General features: G+C 54.9%; 1 protein-coding gene across 7 annotated transcripts in view; it reads left to right on the plus strand.

Moving 5' to 3' along the window:
- Window positions 1–22589, plus strand: part of CFAP74 (cilia and flagella associated protein 74) — a 78465-nt gene that overhangs the window by 33828 nt on the left and 22048 nt on the right. For 6 of the 7 annotated variants that reach the window (XR_012427322.1, XM_045382123.2, XM_065531087.1 and 3 more), the window contains 9 exons: window positions 1230–1385; window positions 2670–2843; window positions 4285–4403; window positions 8161–8227; window positions 8986–9075; window positions 11549–11713; window positions 12458–12617; window positions 21492–21556; window positions 22109–22231. Coding sequence is in view for 6 of the 7 variants with exons in the window: in XM_045382123.2 (XP_045238058.2) it covers window positions 1230–1385; window positions 2670–2843; window positions 4285–4403; window positions 8161–8227; window positions 8986–9075; window positions 11549–11713; window positions 12458–12617; window positions 21492–21556; window positions 22109–22231 (1119 nt within the window). In the remaining variant the exon portion in view is untranslated. Of the gene's footprint in view, window positions 1–1229; window positions 1386–2669; window positions 2844–4284; window positions 4404–8160; window positions 8228–8985; window positions 9076–11548; window positions 11714–12457; window positions 12618–20919; window positions 21103–21491; window positions 21557–22108; window positions 22232–22589 lie in introns of those variants that run through there. The other variant, XM_074022866.1, reaches the window with a different exon arrangement.

Genomic DNA, 22589 nt, shown 5'->3' on the forward strand with positions numbered 1-22589 from the left:
TGAGCTGCTCCCGTGATTTTCTGCGGCACCACCTGTATCACTGTGCGGGTCACAGCAGACAGCAGTGCGCTGCCCCGTCCAGACTCCCTGTCTGTCGCTCCATAAGACGGTCCCCAGGAAGAGGAACCCTGTCCACCCAGCTGAGGGCTCCCTTCTCCGGCAGGCCTGGGACAGCACCAGAGCAGATGGGCAAGGCCCAGTCCCCAGACTCATTCTGAGGAAACCACCACGGCCATCCCCCCGGGGTCAGCCTGGGGCTTTTCCCGGGCACGGCTTATATCCCCAGAAAGGAGAACTGGGCCAGGTGCGGTGGCTCACGCCTGTAATCCCAGCACTTTGGGAGGCTAGGGTGAGTGGATCATGAGATCAAGAGTTCGAGACCAGCCTGGCCGACATAGTGAAACCCTGTCTCTACTAAAAATACAAAAAATTAGCCAGGTATGGTGGCGGGCGCCTGCAATCCCAGCTACTTGAGAGGCTGAGGTGGGAGAATCATGTGAACCCGGGAGATGGAAGTTGCAGTGAACTGAGATCACGCCACTGCACTCCAGCCCAGGTGACAGTGCAAGACTGCATCTCAAAAAAAAAAAAAATGAGAACAGATGAGTGCCTGAGGACCAGCGCCAGGGATTCCAGTCCGTGAATTAGAACATTTTCCTATCAAAGGACGTTTTTTGCAGACTCTTCCGAGCATTGTAGAAAAATATTTAATAATGTATTAAAATACTTATATTTCTTTTTTTTTTTTTTTTTTTTTTTTTTTGAGACGGAGTCTCGCTCTGTCGCCCAGGCTGGAGTGCAGTGGCCGGACCTCAGCTCACTGCAAGCTCCGCCTCCCGGGTTTACGCCATTCTCCTGCCTCAGCCTCCCGAGTAGCTGGGACTACAGGCGCCCGCCACCACGCCCGGCTAGTTTTTTGTATTTCTTAATAGAGACGGGGTTTCACTGTGTTAGCCAGGATGGTTTCGATCTCCTGACCTCATGATCCGCCCGTCTCGGCCTCCCAAAGTGCTGGGATTACAGGCTTGAGCCACCGCGCCCGGCCAAAATACTTATATTTCAAGTAGAAAAAGTTACAAAACCGTGTGCACCGCTGTCTCTATGCAGAGTACACGAGGCAGAAGAACAGGGGCAGGCAGCGGGCCGTACCAGCGGGAGCTGGGCCGAGTTTCTCTCCCCTGTTCTCTGCCATGAGCGTGTCTTCATGACGTTCCTCTCCCCGACTGCAGGACTATGAGGCTGCTGCAGGCCCCGGGCCCTCTCGGTTGGTGGACGTCATCTCCAGTGAGCTCATCCAGGGGGACGCCGGGGCCAGCTCAGAGGAGGAGACGTTAGCTGAGCCCGAGATCTCTGGGCTTTGGAACGAAGACTACAAGCCATACCAGGTACCAGCTCCTGCTCCTTTAGACGCCTGCAGATGGATCCCGGCCCTCTGTCGCCGGCTCCCCACCTCCCACACCTGCCCCGCCCACACCGGCTGCTCTGAGGCTTCTCCTGGCTGTGCCCGCCATCTCCTGTCACCCCCTCCTGCTCGTCGACGCCCCCCGCCTCCCTCTCCACACTCATGCCTTTCCCTCTTCGCGGAGCCTGGAGGGCACCACACGTGCTCGACGACAGACAGCTCCGTCACCGTGGTGTAACGGGGTGGGACGGCAGGGCTCTGAGGCTGAAAGGCTGAGGGAATGACTCTGAGCTACTCCACGTACTGTTGGAGAAGCGTCTTTCTGGAAGAAGTGTGCAAACTTTCATTGACGGCCTTTTGTAAGAAACGCGCCCCATCTGGCGCCGGGGTTCCTCCGCCTCTGAAAGAGCAGGTGCAGCAAGACACGGTCTCCGCAGCAGCGTGGCTCAGGCTGTGGTCCTGTCCCACATGGGAGGGCAACGCCCGCCGCCCGGTTTCTGTAAGCGTTGGCCACCTCTACTGTCAGGGCAAAGGCCACTTGGTTCTGCTGTTTCTGAGGATGCCGGGCTGACCAGGGTGGTGAACAAGACAGGCCAGGCGGAGCCACCACCCGCACACTGGGGAACCCCAAGGGAGAAGGCTGCCTCTGGACAAGAGGAGGGTCCCAGGTGGCACCCCCCAGGAAGCCAGGGAGGAGGCTGCCCGGCTGCCGGGCACGGGCACTGGCACCAGCAGGGGCAGCCCAGAGCCAGGACCCAGGCAGAGTCCACGCAGCTTCCAAAGGGACAGTTCAGGGCTCTTCAGTTCTGATCTTCCCAGTTGCTGGTGTTGGCCAGGGAAGCGGCTTTTCATCTTGAGAAAGCCCAGTGTGTGCTGACACTGCCCGCTCGAGAAACTGCTTCCTGCAGAACCTTTCGAAACCCTCCTCTTGTCCTGGTTTAGCGAATCTGGAAAGTTCCCTCCACATCTTTCCCAGAAATCCACCTGAATCCGGAGCTGTCTGCTTTTCTTTGTTTCCTGGTTTCCCTTTTTCGGAAGTGAGGGCTCCCCGCCTTGTCAATGGAGCAGAAAGTCAGTCGGTCCATCGGGGTCTTTCTGAGCAACTCAGAGCAACTCCCGGGCCGTGGGGCTCTTCCCGGGGCTGGTGGAGGCTGGTGGGGCTGGGCTGTCCGTGCTCCTCTAACCGCTACCCTCGCCTCTGAGCTACCACCAGCGCCGCCCGGGTGGAGCCGCTGACAGCCCCAGCCTCCGTCTCTGTGACCCCCAGGTGCCCAAGGAGGACGTGGACCGAAAGCCCGTGGGCGGGACGAAGATGGACAAGGACATCCTGGCGCGAACGGTGGAGAGACTGCGGAGCAGGGTGGTCCACAAGCAGGTGGTGCTGGGGCGTGAGTTCCAAGGTCGCCCCTTCAACAGCAAACCAGAGCTCCTGCACTTCAAGGTGAGCCCGAGCTGGGGCAGAAGGAGCAGGGGACAGGCAGCAGCGCGGGACGGCGGGGGACAGGCGGCAGCGCGGGACGGCGGGGGACAGGCAGCAGCGCGGGACAGCAGGGGAGCCCCGCCACAGCCCGACCCCTGGCGCCTTTTGCTTTTTTGTTGTTGTTGTTTGTTTGTTTGTTGAGATAGACTCTCACTCTGTTGCCCAGGCTGGAGTGTAATGGCACAATCTCAGGTCACTGCAACCTCCATCCGCCTCCCAGGTTCAAGCGATCCTCCTGCCTCAGCCTCCCAAGTAGCTGGGATTATAGGTGCCTGCCACCACGCCCAGCTAATTTTTGTATTTTTAGTAGAGATGGGGTTTCACCATGTTGGCCAGGCTGGTCTCGAACTCCTGACCTCGTGATCCACCCGCCTTGGCCTCCCAAAGTGCTGGGATTACAGGCGTGAGCCACCACACCTGGCCTGCCTTTTGCTTTTTATTTTATTTTATTATTTTTTTATTTTTTTGAGACAGAGTCTCGCTTTGTCACCCAGGCTGGAGTGCAGTGGCGCAATCTCGGCTCACTGCAAGCTCCGCCTCCCGGGTTCACGCCATTCTCCTGCCTCAGCTTCCGAGTAGCTGGGACTACAGGCACCGCCACCATGCCTGGCTAATTTTTTGTATTTTTAGTAGAGACGGGGTTTCCCCGTGTTAGCCAGGATGGTCTCGATCTCCTGACCTCGTGATCCACCCGCCTCGGCCTCCCAAAGTGCTGGGATTACAGGCGTGAGCCACTGCGCCCGGCCTGCCTTTTGCTTTTTAACGCTGGAAAACCCTGGGGCTTCCTCAGGAGACACAGGCCCAGGTGTGGACCTTCTCTCCAAGGAGGTGGAGGGAGAGAGGGCCTCATCTCCATGGAGGGCTGGACGCCAGTCTGAAGGGCAAATCCTGAGCAATGGGAGTGCCATGGCCCCAAAAGCCCTGTGCCACTTGGGGCAGAGGGGGCCCCTGAGCCTCGGGACAGGGATGTAACAGGGACAAGGTGGGAACATGCGAGGCTGAGGGTGGTGCCTGGATGCCTCCGCCAAACTCTGCGAGACACAGCGGCCCGTGGGCTCCGGTATTTTACCCCAGTTCAGGTCCATCCATGGAGTCAGGGACCCACCTTGGAACCCACAGTGTCTGAGCGTTCTCTCTCACTCCCACCCGCTGGGCCCCAGCAAGGTCCCATCCTGCCTCAAGTCGCGAAGGCTCTTATGAGACAGGTTCCGCCCCACACCCTGTCCTTCGTGCACCCCCGGGGCCTTCTCGATTCTGGGAGAAACCTCGGACATTGTTCCCTGGGAACCTCTCCCTAGTTGGCAAACGCTCACCAGTGGTTACCCTGAGACAAAGCTGCCTCGGTGCTCACAGCACAGCCCCCTCTGACCCGCTCTGAAGCTACTGCCTTGACCTTTCCCAGGACTTTGATATTGGCAAAGTGTACAAGAAAAAGATCACGTTGGTAAACACCACCTACACGATCAACTACTGCAAGCTGGTGGGCGTGGAGGAGCACCTCCGGGACTTCATCCACGTTGAGTAAGAGGACGGCTCAGGTGGGGAGGGACGCGATGCAGGGACAGCAGGAGGTTCATAGCTCCCTTCGTGTTCAGAACGGCTGGAACAGGCTCTGTCTGGGCATAAGCCCTCAGATCCGATTTTCACAAAGATTTTGTAGAGGGGGCTCCTCTGTCTTCTTGTGTCAAAGTCACCTGAGACCAAGCCCATTTCCCTTCACGAATGGCTGGAGCTTTTGCCTGGCTGCCCAAGTTTCCTTTTGTTTTTCTTTGTTTTGTTTTGTTGCCTTTTTTTTTTTTTTTTCGAGATGGAGTCTTGTTCTATCGCCCAGGCTGGAGTGCAATGGCGTGGTCTCGGCTCACTGCAACCTCTACCTCCTGGATTCAAGAGATTCTCCTGCCTCAGCGTCCCCAGTAGCTGGGATTACAGGCACCTGCCACTACGCCCAACTAATTTTTATATTTTTAGTAGGGACGGGGTTTTACCATGTTGCCCAGGCTGTTTTTGAACTCCTGACCTCAGGTGATCCATCTGCCTCAGCCTCCCAAAGTACTGGGATTACAGGCATGAGCCACCATGCTCGGCCAGAGTTTCCTTTTGTATTGTTAGGTTTTGATGTTGACCATTCTGATAAGTTTTCCCTGACAGCCAGTGTTTTCAGTGTCAAGGTGAAAGCTGTCTTCATTTCAGCACTGCTTCCTTGAACTATGGTTGTGCTTTCACTCAAATAATGTTTCCATTTGCTTTCTTGCAGACCTCTCGTAGGTGTGTGTTGGATCCTCCTTGCTGGTCTTTCCGGTCTACTGTTTTCCTTCTGGTTGCCTTTAATGCTTTCTGCTTTCCTTTTCTTTCTTTCCTTTTTTTTTTTTTTTTTCTTTTCTGGTTTTGTTTGTTTGTTTTGTTTTGTTTTGTTTTTGACAGGGTCTTGCTCTGTCAACCAGACTGGAGTGCAGTGGCACGATCTCAGTTCACTGCAGCCTCAATTTCCCGGGCTCCAGCAATCCTCCCACGTCCATCAGCCTCCTGAGTAACTGGGACCACAGTTGTGTGCCACTATGCCTGGCTAATTTTTCTATTTTTTGTAGAGACAGGGTTTCACCGTGTTTCCCAGGCTGGTCTCAAACTCCTGCACTCAAGTGGTCCACCTGCCTCAGCCTCCCCAAGTGCTGGGACTACAGGTGTGCACCTGTGGGGCCTGCTTTCTTCTTTTCTATTTTATTTTTCTTCATTTTTCCCTCCGACGGCCTTTTCTGTGTTTTCTGCAATGTTTCTCTTTCCTTCTGCTCCTTAACAACTTACTTTTTTTTTTTTTTTTTTTTTTTTTGAGATGGAGTTTTACTCTTGTTGCCCAGGCTGGAGTGCAGTGGTGCGATCTTGGCTCACTGCAACCTCCGCCTCCCGGGTTCAAGCGATTCTCCTGCCTCAGCCTCCTGAGTAGCTCGGATAACAGGTGCCCACCACCACGCCTGGCTAATTTTTTGTGTTTTTAATAGAGACGGGGTTTCACCGTGTTGGCCAGGCTGGTCATGAACTCCTGACCTCAGGTGATCCAGCCACCTCAGCCTCCCAAAGTGCTGGGATTACAGGCGTGAACCACAGCACCCGGCCTAACTTACTTTATTTTTAAGAAAGTTCTTTCTCTTCTACTTCCTGTTTCCTGCCAGTTTTCTCTTTGTGGACAGGTTTGTAGGTCCAGGATGGCTTTCAGATTCCCAGTTCAGGAGTTTCCACTCCTGGGAGCATTGTGAAGTGCAGCTTCTCAAATGAGGGTCAGCAAGGGCAGGATCCTAATTCCCCCCTTGCTGTCCAGGTTCCGGAGGGGCCTCCTCTTCTCCCACCAGGCGTCTTCCTGAGGCTGCCCCAGGGGCGAGGGGTGCATGGGCTCTGATGGCCCCTCCCTGACAACAGCACTGGCTCGCTAGGACTTGGTGTCTTCCCGTGGAGGCTGTGACGTTCTCTTTGGGGAGCTGATTTTAGGTCAGCCTTAGCATCTTTGTTCCCACCTCCTTCCTCGCTTCCCTGCAGTTTTTCACATCCGTGTAGCGCTCTGTGAGGGCGGGCGTGGAGAGTGCATGCTGGGGGTCGGTGTTTGCTTTTCACCTTATGGTTACTTTTAAGTCTGGGGGTTCTGTGTCCTCTAGTCACGCTGAAGGCCTGGGATTTCTGCGGCCCACCTGTTTCTCTTATTGATCCATGTGGCTTCTGGGGGCCGCGTGCAGAGGCGGGTTTAGGTGGTTGCTGTGCTCTCAGCCACCGAGGCACTCCTCCCCGTGCTGGGATGAGAACTTCTTATGGACAGGCTGAGGCCACCAGTCTCCTGCCCTCTGTCTCTTGTTGCTGGAGTGAGAGGTGGCCTCGGTCCAGGTGCTGGGTTTTTGGAGGATGCCTGGCTTTCCTCCTGCTTGCTCCGAGATTCTCTCATCCTTAACGTCCTGCAGCTCCGCTGTGCGTCGGTGTGGGCTGATTTTTCTTAGACCTCATTGTACTCTTGAATCTGAAGATTCAGATCTATGAACAATTTTGGGAACTTCTCAGCCCCAGCCCCTGCGGCATTGCCCCTCCCCTATTCATTCTCTGGCTCTGCCCTCCTGCTCCTCCTTTTGAAACCTCCCCATCGGGTGGGAAATTTCTTGTCTCTTTTTCACATTGGGTGGTGCTCTAGGTGCCGCTCGGTTCACCCCTTGTCCCCTTAGTGCTGCTAATCAACGGTTGAGATTGCTTAGTGAGCTTCTTACTCAGCTGCCCTGTCTCTCATTTCTAAAAATGCCAAGCTCTGTTTTGGATGAGTCTGCATTTCTTGACAGTGTCTTGTTCTTTTCTCACGTCTGGAATTCTCTATTTCTGTCTCTAACCGTTTTATCCACACGTCCTCTAACTTCTCCACTCCACACTCGTGTCGTCTGAAGCGTCTGGAGCTCGGCCCCGCACTCTGCTGTGCTGGTGTGTGTGAGGCGCGCACATCCACCCTCGGATCCGCTGCTCTCCCCGGCGGCTCCGTCCCGGGCTCTGTGCTGTTGGCACCGAAGCGTTTCCCTCCCAATCGGAGGAGCTTCGGGTTTTGCTTCTCCTGGTGCCGCAGGAACGTTGCCAGCCAGGGGCACACTTTTACACTAAAACTGTAGCTTGCGCATTTCCAAACCAAGCACATTAGGTAAAATCCAACTTTGTGAAATCAGCCTGGCGTCAGGAATTCCTTGGGGAGATGCTCCCTCACCCTGATCTGGGCCAAGACAGACCAGCTCCCTCGAAGGGCCTGTGCAGTGGAGGCTGTTTTTCTGGTTCTTTCCCTGAAAGAGGCTGAGAGAGTCGAGGGTCCCAGCTGTCTCAGGGCTCCCAGTTCCAGCTCTCTTCCTGGCTCCTGCCCACAGGCCCCTGGCCCCATATTGGTATCAAAGCCCTGGAGCCCTGGTCCCAGGCCTGGCACCTGTGCCCAGGGGAACTGTGGCCCTCACCGAGCTGCGGGGTCCCACTTCCTGGCAGTTGGCCTGGGGACTTGCCTCACGCCTTCATTGATTAACTCCCTCACTCCACAAATATTCGCACATACTGGAGCGTCCCCTGCCTGCCAGGTACCAGGGTCAGCAGGGAACACAGCAGACCCAGCTCTCCCCCGAGTGAAGGTGGCAGAGGTGCAGGGCCGGGGCGGGGAGGAGGCCGAGGTGCAGGGCCAGGGCGGGGAGGAGGCCGGGAGACCCAGCCTGACTGCGCTCCGGGTGGCGAGGCGAGCGTTCACCCTCTGCAGCTCTAACCCCAGTGTGCTATGGGTCATGTCCTGCAGCTTTGACCCCCCGGGCCCCCTGTCCGCCGGGATGTCCTGCGAAGTGCTTGTCACCTTCAAGCCCATGGTGAGTCAAAGGGGTCGTTCTCTCTCAAAGGAGAGGTGGCAGTGGGTGGAGCCCGTGATCGGGCATGGTGGTGCAGACCGTGATGGAGGAAGGATGCACTTGGCCTCTCAGTGAGGATCACGCAGGCCCGTTTTGCTGTTTTAGTCCCAAAAATACACTCGACGTATTCCTGAAATGTCGGGCAGAACCGCAGCGCAGCTCCTCTGCGTTAGTGGCCGAGGGCATGCACTCTCGGGTCTAAGTCGGGAGGGCTGGGATGTTCTAGGAAGCCCTGCCAGTGTGCGGCCCTCCTGAAATACCCTCTGCGGGCTCCTTCCCCTGGGGTCACCCGAGCTGGGCGGGTGGCAGGTGGCCCCGGCCCAGGCAGCCACAGCACGTGTAACGGGCTTAAGTTACAGAAGGGCCGGGAGTGGTGGCTGATGCCTGTAATCCCAGCGCTTCGGGGGGCTGAGGTGGGAGGGTCGCTTGAGCCCAGAAGCTCAAGACCAGCCTGGGCAACATGGCGAGACCCCATCTCTACAAAAAATACAGTTAGCCAGGTGTGGTGGCGCATGTCTGTAATCCCAGCTAGTCGAGAGGCTGAGGTGGGAGGATCGCTTGGACCCCAGGTGCGAGTGGGTGGAGGGGGGTTGCGGTGAACCGAGAAGGTGCCACTGCACCCCAGCCTGGCCAGCAGAGCCAGACCCTGTCCAAAAAAAGAAAGAAAACACACAAAAGTTACAGAAGTTTATGGTGGTTGGGGTCATTTTATTTCTTAGATAAACAAAGATCTAGAAGGAAATATCTCATTTTTGGCTCAGACGGGCGAGTTTTCAGTTCCATTGAAATGTTCAACAAAGAAATGTTCGGTGAGTTCAAAGGTGTCCGAGCCAGCATTTCTCGGGGCATCCTGGCTGAGAACTCCAGTGGGACGGCATCTCCTGGGAGGGGGTGCAGGTAGGGCGGGGACCAGGGGGAGGCTCCAATCTCCACCAGGGGCCGAGCCCCTTCTTCCAACAGCAGCTTAGGTGGGCCTGAGCCGGACCTTGGGTGGGGGTCTCGAACGTGGGGCACTCGGACCAGCACTGGAAAAATGAGACAAACCCTGCTCCGTGTGGATCCCAGACTGCAGGGCCCGTGCCTCAGAGGAAACCTTAACATCCATCTGAGAAGGCTCCAGTCCTTCCTACAGCTCTTGGAGGGGGGTCACCCTTGATTCTTTTTAATTAAGAAAAATTTCAAGCATAGTGGAAAACAGAACAGCAGAACGAGGCTCCACGTGCCTACAACCCAGACCCCGCATCATCCTGGACCCCGCATCGTCCCAGACCCCACATTGTCGGCCTCGGACACCTTTGCCTGGTCCAGCAACTGCTGTATCTGTTGCTGATCCATTTCAAAGTACATTGGTAAAATGTCAACGCTCCACCCTCAGAAACGTCAGCATGCATCTCCAATAAACCAGAAACCCACACACCATTGTTCACCCCCCCTCGCCCACGCCTGCCGAGTAATCAGCTCGCACCGCACCTGCCACACAGCAAGCGGCTCCTGGCTCAGCTGCGAGTGTGAGGCCCCCTGCGGCCGGCCCTGTCCCGGCCGGACTCCAGCGCGGCAGCTACGGCAGCACGAGCATCTCCCAGAGGACGGTGGGGACATCATATCTCCTAAGAATTCACGGGCCAAGGCAAGTCCCACGGCCCAGGCCTGCGTCGGCGGGACAGGGAGAGGCCCATCCTTGCATTAGAGGAGGAACAAGCTGGGGCAGGTGAAGGGCAGAGGCCGCGCTGCGTCCCCCCACCCCCAGCGAGATCAGCAGACGCCCTCATGGTCGCCCGTGGTCCAGGCCACGCTGCCCCCAGCCACCTTTGATGAGCACCATGTAACTTTCTCTGTCGTGTGCTTCCGCCTTCGCCGCGTGTCGCCGTGGGGAGGGGCTGCTGCGATCAGAGTCACTGATGGTGGTGGAGAGAAGTTTTTTCCTCTCAGTTTCTTCGTAGATTCGCCAACGTTTGCATATTTAGTGTGTTCCAGTCACTTTAATCTCCCTTCCTCTCGGCACTCAAGTGGCCTTGCCGTGGCCTTGGCAGCCGTGGCCCCGCTGGGGTTCATGCAGGAACCGCCACCGTCCTAGGGCGCCTGAGCAGCTCCTTGCCCTGTGGCTGCCGCCTTCTCCTCAGAGCAGTCACGGTCCAGGCGGCAACTCCGCTGTGCGGGTTCTTGGTGAACCAAGACTCAGGCCCAGGACGTGGAGCACCAGGGCTGGGGCAGCAGGAAGTCCCCGCCCCAGCGACGGCCGGGCTCTGGCTCTCTCCTGCTCAGCCTGGGAGCGCGGCAGGAGTCTGGTGCTGGCCGGCTCCACTCCGGATCAGCGTCACGGAGCACGTGCCCAGCGTGGCCCTGGGTGTCCTGGCCAGAGCTGCCCCGGCCTCTCCCGCGTTTGGTCTCCGCAGTGTCAAGTGCTCCTCTGTGACAGGAGCACCGAGGCCCTCGGCTCCCCTGAGCAGGGGCTTGCTTCTTCCAGGGGAGCGTCCAGGCTGGGGACTGTAAAACCAGTAAAGCCCTGTCTGAACGAGGGGAGAGCAGGGCCCAGGCGGCGCAGGGGGAAGGAGGCGGCCTCCTCTGGCTGGACCCCGGCCGCCCTCTGTGAACCACGTCCATTTGCGTTGGCGGCCCCTGGTCCTGCCCCTGGAGCAGGAGCACAGAGTGGGGAGCCCCTGGTCCTGCCCCTGGAGCAGGAGCACAGAGTGGGGAGCCCCTGGGCCTCCAAACTCAGAGCCCAGAAAAGCCTCCCGAGGACGGGCCCCTGGGCAGAGCCGAGGTGTGGCCCAGGCCTGCATCCTTAGCCAGCGCCAGAGCTTCTGTGGCCTGTGGCCCACGACGGGCATGGTGAGGCACCGCCACGGAGGGCGTGCTCCCGTTCTGGAAGGACACTCCCTGGGTCCCTGCATCCAGAGTCCGGCTGACCGCGCCCAGGAATGACGCCATCCACACTCAGGAGCTCCAGAGTCCCATGTCCGGCTCCTTGTCTAGGCCCTGCGTCCTCTCACCAGAGTCCCATGTCCAGCTCCTTGTCTAGGCCCTGCGTCCTCTCACCGAACCCTTGTTACTCCTTGGCAAGGGGGTTCCTGCCTTGATGTTCCTAAAACCACACTCGCCTGCCGCACCTTGTCATGAGCAATACACGCCTGACTTCCGGGTTGAATTGTGTACCTGCTTGTGCAGTGCACAACACGCACAAATGCCCACGGCAGCCCTGCCTGGAGCCACGTGCAGCCCTCGCGCTGGGCACCCTGTGGGCCTGGCACGGTGGCCCTGGGTTCACTCTGTGTCCTCTGGCAGCTGTCCCTCGACAAGGAGCTCATTGACTTCGGCAGCTACGTGGTGGGAGAGACCGCGTCTCGGACCATCACACTGACCAACACTGGGGGCTTGGGCACGAGTTTCAAGTTCCTGCCAGCTTCAGAGCCCTGCGAGACGGACGACTCCCAATCCATCCTGAAATTAGTGAGTGTGCCGTTCAGCCGTGGGGGGGTGTGGGGCCCTGCTCCCCAAATCCAGTCCCATGTGGGTGAACAGGGGTGACCATATGAGGATGTCAACAGTGGGCCTGGGAGGAGGGCAGTGTGGGGGCCTCCTCAAATCAGCCTAAGCAGAAGAGACCAGCTTCCACAGGACACCTGGTCACCTGGTCTCAGGGGCAGCGGCAGCAGGACACTCCCTTTCTCAGGCACATAGCAGCAGGGGCGCTGGCCAGCAGCTCCAGGCCTGAGCGCCCCAGGAGACCCAGCCTCCCCCAACACGTCTCTGAAGCCCCAGGCGTGGGGGTGGGAAGGCTGGACAGTCGCATTCCATGGCTGCAGCTGCACCCGTTCCAAGTGTGAGCACGTCTTGTCCTGTCCCGGGTATGGGTGTCTCAGGGCTCAGGTGGAGAGAAGGCTCAGCCTCTAGCCAGCCGAGGAGGAAGGAGGATTGGACCAAGAGGAAGATGCAGCTCACACTCCCAGGCTGGGGCAGCACAGCCATGCCCACCCGGCCTAGAGCGAGGGAGGCTGAGGGGTGACCCTGAGCCTCTGGGTGAGCTGCTGCTGTGATCCCACAACCAGGACGGGTGAGACGAGAGCAGGCAGCCGAGGAGGCAGCTGAGGGGCCCAGCCCCTGACACGGCCTGTCCTCGTGGGAGTCTGGGCAGCTGACTGGGGGAAGGAGGTGGGAAACCTCCCAAGCCAGGACGTTGATTCTCCTCTCCAGAGCAGCATCCTGACCTACGAAGATAAAAGCTTGTATGACAAAGCTGCCACCAGCATATCTGAGCAGCAGCTAGAGGGCACAGAGTCCTCCCAGGCGGACATGCAGAGCCGGAAGGAGCTGGAGAAGCTGGACAAGGAGCAGGAGGAGGAGCAGCCCACAGGTGAGCCGGGTTGCCAGGCCAAGGCAGGGTGGGCGGGCAGCGAGGGCCCCAGGGCAGCATTCCAGGGGCTGAGGGGCCCAGGGGAGGATTGGAAAGGAGAGAATTTCCCCAGGCCTTCGATGTTCAGTGACAGTTAAGCAAGAAAATACTCGTATGTGCCACTGAGTGTTGTTTTTGGAGCGCGCTGAAGGGTGTGCTCACGTTGACACTAACAGAAGACTTGCAGGCCCCTCCAGCATCGGCCCAGCAGGCCCAGCACGAGCCACACGGGGTGGGGAAGAGGCTCTGCGGTGCCCCCTGGAGTGGCCGGGCTGCGGGGGCTTCTGTCTAGCTCCACAGCTGTGGCTGTTGTTAGATTTGCACCAGTGGGAAGAGGCGCCGAGAAAACAGGCGGGTCCTACCCTCCCCACGCCTCCGGCCCTCCACCCCGCCGCCGTCGGGAATCACTTGCGTCTCCTCCTTGCTTCTCTTGATCGTTTTCCCACATACACATCGAGATCCACAAGCCTCTGGGCTCCTCCTGTCTGTCTTCGCGTGGTGCGAGTTCCGCGTGCCCTGCAGCGCAGGGTGGAGCTAGGCCAGTTCTCCACAGCCGGTGTGAGCCGCACTTCCGGCGTGAGCCGCACTTCCGGCGTGAGCCGCACTTCCGGCGTGAGCCGCACTTCCGGCGTGAGCCGCACTTCCGGTGTGAGCCGCACTTCCTGTCCTCACCACTGCGTGGCGTTTCCTTTCCTGAGAGAGCCTCGGGATCTAGATCCGTCGTCCTGCCAGCGCGCGCTTGGGAGCGTTTGTGGTACACACTGTTGCAAACGCGGCCACTCTGCACTTCCCCTCAGGCCTGTGTGTGAGTTCCCATAGGGCACGGGGCTGGGGTTCGTGCCGGCATCACAGGGCATAGCCAGCCTCACTGGCATCAGCTAATATCAAAGTGAGTTCTTTTTCTATGGAGACAGGGTCTCACTCTGTCGCCCAGGCTGGAGTGCAGTGGTGCAGTCACAGCTCACCGCAGCCTCGACTTCCTGGGCTCAAGCAGTCCTCCTGCCTCAGCTCCTGAGTAGCTGGGAGTACAGGCACACACCACCACACCTGGCTAGTTTTTGTATTTTTTGTAGAGACAGGGTTTCACCATGTTTCCCACGCTAATCTTGAACTCCTGAACTCATGCTATCTGCCCACTTCAGCCTCCCAAAGTGCTGGATTACAGGCATGAGTCACCTCACCCAGCCCACCGAGTTCTTTTTCAAAGTGGTCGTGTAAGTTTACACTCCCACCAACAGTGTACAAGACTGTGCTGTTCAGTGTGGCTGTCACTGCCATATCTGGCTGTTTAAACTTAAATTGATCCAAATTAAATAATAGTGAAAATTCAGGTCCTCCTCCACAAGGGCCACATTTCACATGCTCCACAGTGACCTGTGGGCAGCAGCTGCCCTACTGGACAGCCCGGAAGCCCAGCTCTGCCTGGTCACAGAGGGCCCTACAGGGCCACACTGGACTTGAGGGCCTTGTGTCACGTCCTCAGGAGGGCGAGGTCAGACAGCCCGGGGCTGCCTGTCTGGAGGGTCTGCACCAGTCTGCCGTTGAGATGTTGCTTTGTGATTTCGCAGATCACCAATGAGATTACGTGTCTTTCCATGGGCCCATTTACAAGTTGTATTTTCTTTGGTGTGGCATCTCTGTTTAAGGCTTTCCCTCGTTCTTCTGTGGGGTTGTTTGTCTTCTTCTCATTCATTCATAGGAGCTCTTCATGCACCCGGATTCCAGCCCTCGTCCCTGAGGAATGTTGCAGGTGCTGCCTCGAGTCTGTGGCTGGGCCTTCCTCTCCCTTTATGATGTCTTTTCTCAAATCAAAGTTCTTCAGTCCAGTCTTTGCATATTTACCAATCGTTTCTATTGGAATTTGTTTTTTATGCTTTTTAGGCGATTTTTTCTCCTCCAGGGTCATAAAGACATAGGACATCGCTTTTGTGTTGAGGTGTACGATCCACCTCAAATTCACTCCTGCTTGTGGTGGACGTCGGGGCTGAGGTTCATTTCCCCGGCGTGTGTTCGTGTATTCCACGGCACAAGTGGACTCTGCTATCCATTCGATCCATTCATTGTCCGTGCCAAAAATCAATTGACTAGCCAGGCACAGTGGCTCACACCTGTAATCCCAGTACTTTGGGAGGCCGAGGCAGGCAGATCACTTGAGGTCAAGAGTTTGAGACCAGCCTGGCCAGCATCTACTAAAAATACAAAAAATTAGCCAGGCGTGGTGGCGGGCGCCTGTAATCCCAGCTACTTGAGTGGCTGAGGCAAGAGAATTGCTTGAACCTGGGAGGCGGAGGTTGCAGTGAGCCGAGATTGCGCCATTGCACTCCAGCCTCGTCTATGAGAGTGAAATGCTGTCTCAAAAAAAAAAAAAAAGAAAGTCAATTGACCATACAAGCATGAGCTTATATAGTTCTTCCCTCTTTTTTCTGATTAATTGATCCATTTAATTGTTCTTATGCCAGAGCCATTGTCTTGGTTATCATGGACTCAGACAAAGCCTTGAAGCCAGGTGGTGTAAGTCACCCAACTTCGTTATTTTCTTCACAATATTTGCGTTAGGGCCTCAGGATAGTTTAGGTCCTTTACATTTCCACATAAATTGTAAAATCGGCTTTTTTATTTCTACCAAAAAGTATAGCATGAATCTAATTGGCATAGCATTGAATCTATAGATCAATTTGGGGAGAATTGACATCTTAACAGTATTGAGGCTGGGCGCGGCAGTTCACACCTGTAATCCCAGCACTTCGGGAGGCCAAGGCAGGAGGATCACTTGAGCTCAGGAGTTTGAGACCAGCCTGGGAAACATAGGGAGACCCCATCTCTAATAAATTTTTTTTTAATTAGCCAGGTGTGGTGATGTGCCTCTGTAGTCCCAGCTACTTGGGGGACTAAGGCAGGAAGATGGCTTGAGCCCAGGAGGTCGAGGCTGCAGTGAGCTGTGATTGCACTACTGCACTGCAGCCTGGGCAACAGAGAGACCCTGTCAAAAAAAAAAAAAAAAAAAAAAAAAGAGTCTTTTAATTCATAACCATTATCTCCCCATTTAACTAGGTCTTTCTTTTCTTTTCTTTTCTTTTTTTCTTCTCTCTCTCTCTCTCTCTCTCTCTCTCTCTTCCTTTTCTTTCTTTTTCTTTCTTTCATCAATATGTTATACAGTTTTGGTCTGTTTATCCAGTGACAGTCTTTGACTTTCTTTAGAACATTTAATCTATTTAAATGTGTTGTGATGATTGATACATGTGGATCCATTTCTACCATCTTATTTTGTGCTTTACATTGGTCTTACTTTTTTGTTTCTTTTCTTTTCTTTTTTTTTTTTTTTTATTTTATATTCTGGCCTTTTATCCTCTCTCTTTATTTTCTTCTCTACTCATTACAATGACCCCTGGCCTTTGAATTGGCCTCAGAACTGCCAACACCTTGATCGGGCCCAGTGGCTCACGCCTGTAATCCCAGCACTTGGGGAGGCCAAGACGGGTGGATCGCCTCAGCTCAGGAGTTCGAGACCACCCAGGGCAACATGGTGAAACCCCATCTCTACTAAAAATACAAAATATGAGCCAGGGGCCGGGCGCGGTGGCTCAAGCCTGTAATCCCAGCACTTTGGGAGGCCGAGACGGGCGGATCCCGAGGTCAGGAGATCGAGACCATCCTGGCTAACACCGTGAAACCCCGTCTCTACTAAAAATTACAAAAAACTAGCCAGGCGAGGTGGCGGGTGCCTGTAGTCCCAGCTACTCGGGAGGCTGAGGCAGGAGAATGGCGTGAACCCAGGAGGCAGAGCTTGCAGTGAGCCGAGATCCGGCCACTGCACTCCAACCTGGGTGACAGAGCAAGACTCCGTCTCAAAAAAAAAAAAAAATATGAGCCAGGAAGGGTGGCAGGCGCCTGTAGTCTCAACTACTCTGGAGGCTGAGGCAGGAGAATCTCTTGAAGCCGGGAGGCGGAGGTTGCAGTGAGCCATGTTTCTCGTGGAATTCCCTGCATGCTGAGCCAAAGCTGTGCTCTTCTGAGGGAGGCTGCCTGCGCATTGGCCACTCACCCACACTCTTTCAGCCTGGACGGTATTCTCTGCAGTCTGCGTGAGACAGTTTGCATCACACAGGCTGGTCTCAAACTCCTGACCTCAAGTGACCCACCCATCTCAGCCTCCCAAAGTGCTAAGATTACAGGCGTAAGCCACCACGCCTGGCCATCAAGCATAGTATAGTATTTTCTATACTGTGGGAACGAACCATTGGAACACTTCATTAAAATGTGAATTATCCCAGAACTATCTATGGATGAATGCAGTTCCAACCAAAATTCCAGGAAGATTTTTTAATGGAAATTGACAAGCTGATTGTAACGTTCATATGGAAATCCAAAGGACCTGAAGTGACCAAAACAATTTTGAAAAAACAAATTTCAAGGACTTACACCACGTGATTTCAAGATTAATATAAAGTACAGTAACAAGACAGTGTGGTGTTGGACACAGACAGAGACCCAATGGAACAAGATAATCCAAAAATAGACACACAATTATAGTCGACTGGTTTTGAACAGAGGTGCAAAGGTAATTGCTTGGAGAAAGAACAGTCTTTTCAACAAGTGAGGCCATAACAATTGGATAAACACAAGCCCCCTCATATAGTCTGGCTCTGTGTCCCCACCCAGGTTTCATCTCAAATTGTAATCCTGACGTGTGGAGAGAGGAAAGTGACTGAATTATGGGAGTGATTGCCCCATGCTGTTCTCATAATAGTGAGTGAATTCTCACGAGATCTGATGCTGTTATAAACGCATTCTCACCCCTCTCTCTCCTGCCACCATGTGAGACGTGCCTGCTTCCCCTTCCAGCCCCCATGACTGTAAGTTTCCTGAGGCCTCGTCAGCCAGGTGGAACTGTGAGTCAATTAAACCTCTTTCCTTTCTAAATTACGCAGTCTCGGGCAGTTCTTTATAGCAGTATGAAACAGACTAATACGCCCCCCTCCAATTTAAATTTAACTCGTTCCTCATACTATAAACAAAAAATTTTCAAAATAGATCATGTACCTAAAAGTTAAGCCTAAAAATATAAAACTTCCCCCCCCGAAAAAAACACAGGAGAGAACGTGTGGCCCTAGGTGAGGCAAAGGTTCTTCGTAGACATAACATTGAAACTATGGCCCATGGTTTAAAAATTGTAAACTGGACTTCACCAAAACCAAGAACATCTGCTGTTTGAAAGACACTATTAAGAGACTGCGGAGATAAGCCACAGACTGGCAGAAAGCATTAGCAAATCACAAATCTGATAAAGAATTTGTATTCAAACTATGTAACTTTCAAAATTTAACTGGAAAATAACCCAGTCAAAAAATGGGCAAAAGGCTAGGCGCGGTGGCTCACACCTGTAATCCCAGCACTTTGGGAGGCCGGGGTGGGCGGATCACCTGAGGTCAGGAGTTTGAGACCAGCCTGGCCAACGTGGCGAAACCCCGTCTCTACTAAAAATACAAAAACTAGCTGGACGTGGAGGCAGGCGCCTGTAGTCCCAGCTACTCGGGAGGCTGAGGCAGGAGAATCGCTTGAACCTGGGAGGCGGAGTTTGCAGTGAGCCGAGACTGCGCCATTGCACTCCAGCCTGGGCAACGAGAGTGAAACTCCATCTCAAAAAAAAAAAAAAAAAAAAAAGGGCAAAAGACCTAAACAAATGCTTCACCAGAGAAGATATGTGGATGAGAAATTAGCACATGAAAAGATGCTCAGCATCATTAAACATGAGATGAAGAAAATGTCCATTAAAACCACAATGGGACACCACTATACACCTATATGAACAGCTGAATTATAAACAAAAAACAAAAAGTTTGACAATAGCAAGCGCCGGTGAGGAGCAGCTGGAACTCCAGTGCTGCCCCTGGGGATGCAGAATGGCACGGCCACCAGCGAAACGCTCAGCAGCAAAGCCGGACACCCACCAATGCCACTCCTAGGTATCCGCCAAGAGAAGCGAAAACTTAAATTCACGCAAAAACCTGTGTGTGAATGTTTGTAGAGAGCTTATTTGCAATTGGCAAAAACCTACGACCCTAATGTCCCACACCTGGGGAGCGGATAGAGAAACCGTGGGGGTCCCTGCCACGCAGCGCCGCTGGGCAGCAAACAGACAAAACCTTTGACAGAGGCCGTGCCGTGGACCAGTCTCAAATGCATCGTGCTAAGGGGAAGAACTCAGACACAAAAGACTGTAAGCTCTGTGAGTCCATTTTTGTGACATTCTAGAAAAAGAATATTTTGGCTAAAAATGGCAAAACTGTAGAGACAAAATAGATACCGGTTGCTGGGGAAGGGGTTGACTAGAAAGGGGCACGGGTGACACGGGCATGATGGGGCTGTTCAGTGTCTTGACTGCTGTGATGAGTGTACAACCACATGCATCTGTCAGCACTTGCAGAAAGTTCCACTAAGAAGAGTCCATTTTACTATATGCAACTTATTCCTTAAAAAAAAAAAATAGAAAAAAATCACACAGAAACAACAGAAAGTACTGCCATTGACTGGGCACGGTGGCTTACACCTGTAATCCCAGCACTTTGGGAGGCCAAGCGAATCACTTGAGGTCAGGAGTTTGAGACCAGCCTGGGCAACATGGCAAAACCCCATCTCTACTAAGAATACAAAAAAAATTGCCAGGCATGGTGGCACACACCTGTAATCCCAGCTACTTGAGAGGCTGAGGCACTTGAATCGCTTGAACCCGGGAGGCTGAGGTTGTGGTGAGCTGAGATCGCACCATTGCACTCCAGTCTGGGCGAAGGAGCAAGACTCTGTCAAAGAAAGAAAGGAGAAGAAAGAAAGAAGGGAAGAAGGGAGGGAGGGAAAGAAAGGAAGGAGGGAGGGAAGGAGGGAAAGAAAGGAGGGAGGGTGGGAGGGAAGAAGGGAGGAAGGAAGGAAGAAAGGAAGGGAGGGAGGGAGGAAGGGAGGAAGGAAGAGAGGGAGGAAGGAAGGGAGGAAGGAAGGAAGGAATTGTAGCAGTCTTGCACGGTTCAGACATGGGTATTATTCGACATCAAAGATCAAATAAGGATGCTTAATACATTGAAAAGTACTACATGATGAGACTCCATCTCTACAAAGAAGAAAAATAGCCAGGCATGGTGACATGCATCTGTAGTCCCAGCTACTCAGGATGCTGAGCCGGGAGGATTGCTGGAGCCTGGGAAGGTGAAGCTACAATGAGCCGTGATCACGCCACTGCATTGCAGCCTGGGTGACAGAGTAAGACCCTGCCAAAAAAAAAAAAAAAAAAAGAAGAAAGAAAAGAAAAGACTAGAATAAGGAGACCAGGCCATGGTAGCTCATGCCTGTAATCCCAATACTTTGGGAGGCCAACACAGGAGGATCGCTTAAGCCCAGATGTTTGAGATCAGCCTGGGCAACATAACAAGACCCTGTCTCTACCAAAATATATATATATACACACACATATATGTATATAAAAATTAGCCAAGCATGGCGGCATGCCCCTGTGGTCACTTGAAACCAGGAGGCCGAGGCTGCAGGGAGCAGTGATTGCACCACTGCACTCCAGCCCTGGGCAAAGAGTGAGACCTCGTCTCTAAAAACCAAAAAGCTGCTGGACCCAGAATCTGACCACCTGGGCTCAGGTCTAGCTCTTGTTGCCGTGGTGATCCTGAGGCAGCCAGAGTGGAGGGCAGCTGACCCAGCTGCACCCCTTCCACGTTCAGAACCGGGGGCCCCTGGCCGGGCGCGGTGGCTCACGCCTGCAATCCCATCACTTTGGGAGGCCGAGGTGGGCGGATCACAAGGTCAGGAGTTCGAGACCAACCTGGCCAGTACGCTGAAACCCCATCTCTACTAAAAATACAAAAATGAGCCAGGCATGTAGCAGGTGCCTGTAGTCCCAGCTACTCGGGAGGCTGAGGCAGGAGAATGGCGTGAACCCGGGAGGCAGAGGTTGCAGTGAGTCAAGATCATACCATTGTACTCCAGCCTGGATGACAGACCGAGACTCCATCTCAAAAAAAAAAAAAAAAAAAAAGAACAGGGGTCCCTGCGGCCTTTACAGCTCCAGACCCCAGAAATAATGTGCACAGTGTTTTGAAGTCGTCACCCGGCTCCCGAAGAGCCCTGCCGTCCAGACGCCGAGCCCAGGGCAGGCTCTGGCAAGCCCACGGGGGCTCCCCATGGTGACCTGGCCTGGCCGGCGGCTGCTCTGACCCCACCCGGCAGCGCGACAGAGGCCAAAGGAGAACGCCAACCTGCGCGTGGCCTCTCGAATTGCATCGATTCAGGTGCAAAGTCAACAAAAAGTCCTGCTCGGACTTGCAAGGAAACAGCTCTGCTACCTGGGGCCTTGCTGACCAACTGCCGGCAGGTGCCCCCAGAACCCAGCGGCAGATGGAAACCGGGAGCTCACCACGGGGACATGATAACTCCAACACGCCAGTAGCAGGTACCCGTAGGGAACATGAACGCTACATCTGTGGGAAGTTAGGTTACCAGATATGATGGTAAGAGAAGAACCATCCCCAAAAGATGACACTGTTTTAGAATTTTCTGGACTTAGCTGTCCTTCCCACTCCAGCCTCTAATACCCTCGCCCTGGGGCTGGCGGGCTGTGAGAAAATGGAGGTCCTTGGGAGAGGGCTTCCAAAGCCCTCCAGGCACCATGGGGACTGGCTGCACACCCTCTCTGGGCCTGGGTCCCCCAAGGGGCCACTACAGCCAGAAAGGACAGAGCCCAGGATATGGGTTTGGAGGTGGTGACCACGTCCCGAGGGGCCCTGGGCCACACGCCTTCACCCTGCCAACCCTCACCTCTGGATCCCCCTTTTCTTCCAGAACCGGAGAGATTAACCACAGCGATACCTTCCAGCGAAGAGCAGACGGAGATCACACTGGGGGAGGTCAGCCAGCTCAGGCCCTAAAACAGCTGCCACGATCCGAGACAGCGCCCACCTTCCCCCAGCCCCAGCCACACCCCAACCCACTGGCCCTCACCGCCAGGTGGCCCTTGCCTTTGACCAGAGATGGGCCGGACGGTGTCCACCGGGCACTTGCAGCCTCCAGGCCTCTTGTAATCTCAGCTGGCGTGGGGCCACCGCCTCCACAAGCCGGGGCTGTGCAGGACCCACAGGTTGTTTCCTGGATATGGGGTACTGGTGAGACGTGGGGTGGACGCTGGCCGTGGCCTCCCTGGCCGGGGCACGGCCCTGAGCTCATGAGCAGGGGAGAATGTGGAGGAGTTCAGGCTGCCTCCAACTCCCCTGGCTGGGAGCCCACAACAGTAAGTCCTCCAAGGGCTGGGCTAGGCCCAGGACATCTGTGGCCAAGTGGCCACCCAGGGACATGGGTCCCGCTACCTTCCATCCTTGCAGCAGCGCACCATTGTGAGGGTTGGGAAGGGATCCTGAAAGCCATGAAGCCTGGCAGACCCCATGGCATCTCTTCCTGTGCAGATAACAGAGGGGGAAATTGGCCCCTTCAGCTCCATCAAGGTGCCCATCATCTTCACCCCGGTCGTCCCAGGAAACGTCCAAGCCAGGTTCAAGGTCATGTTTAAGAACCCCCAGTGCCCAATGGTGAGTATTCCTGCTGCCATGCCACACGCACGCCCTGGCCCCTGCCTCCACAGCCTTGTGCAGCAGCTGCCCTTGGCCACAAGGTCGCCATTTGCCCATGCAGGGATGGCCAGTTAGTGGCACAGATGGTGACACCACAGTTTACAACACACACACATGCACACTGGCATACACAGGCAGACATGCTTCTATGAGACACACACGCATGCCCATGCAAAAACATGCATGTATACACACGCACACATGCAGAGCCCCCCGCAGATACATGTACACACTCGCACACACAGGGCCCCCGTGCACACGCGCACACACAGAGCCATTGTTCTTTTTTCTTTTTTTTTTTTTGAGTCAGGATCTC

The sequence above is a fragment of the Macaca fascicularis genome, chromosome 1, assembly GCF_037993035.2.
Source record: "Macaca fascicularis isolate 582-1 chromosome 1, T2T-MFA8v1.1".
Classification (NCBI taxonomy): Eukaryota; Metazoa; Chordata; class Mammalia; order Primates; family Cercopithecidae; genus Macaca; species Macaca fascicularis.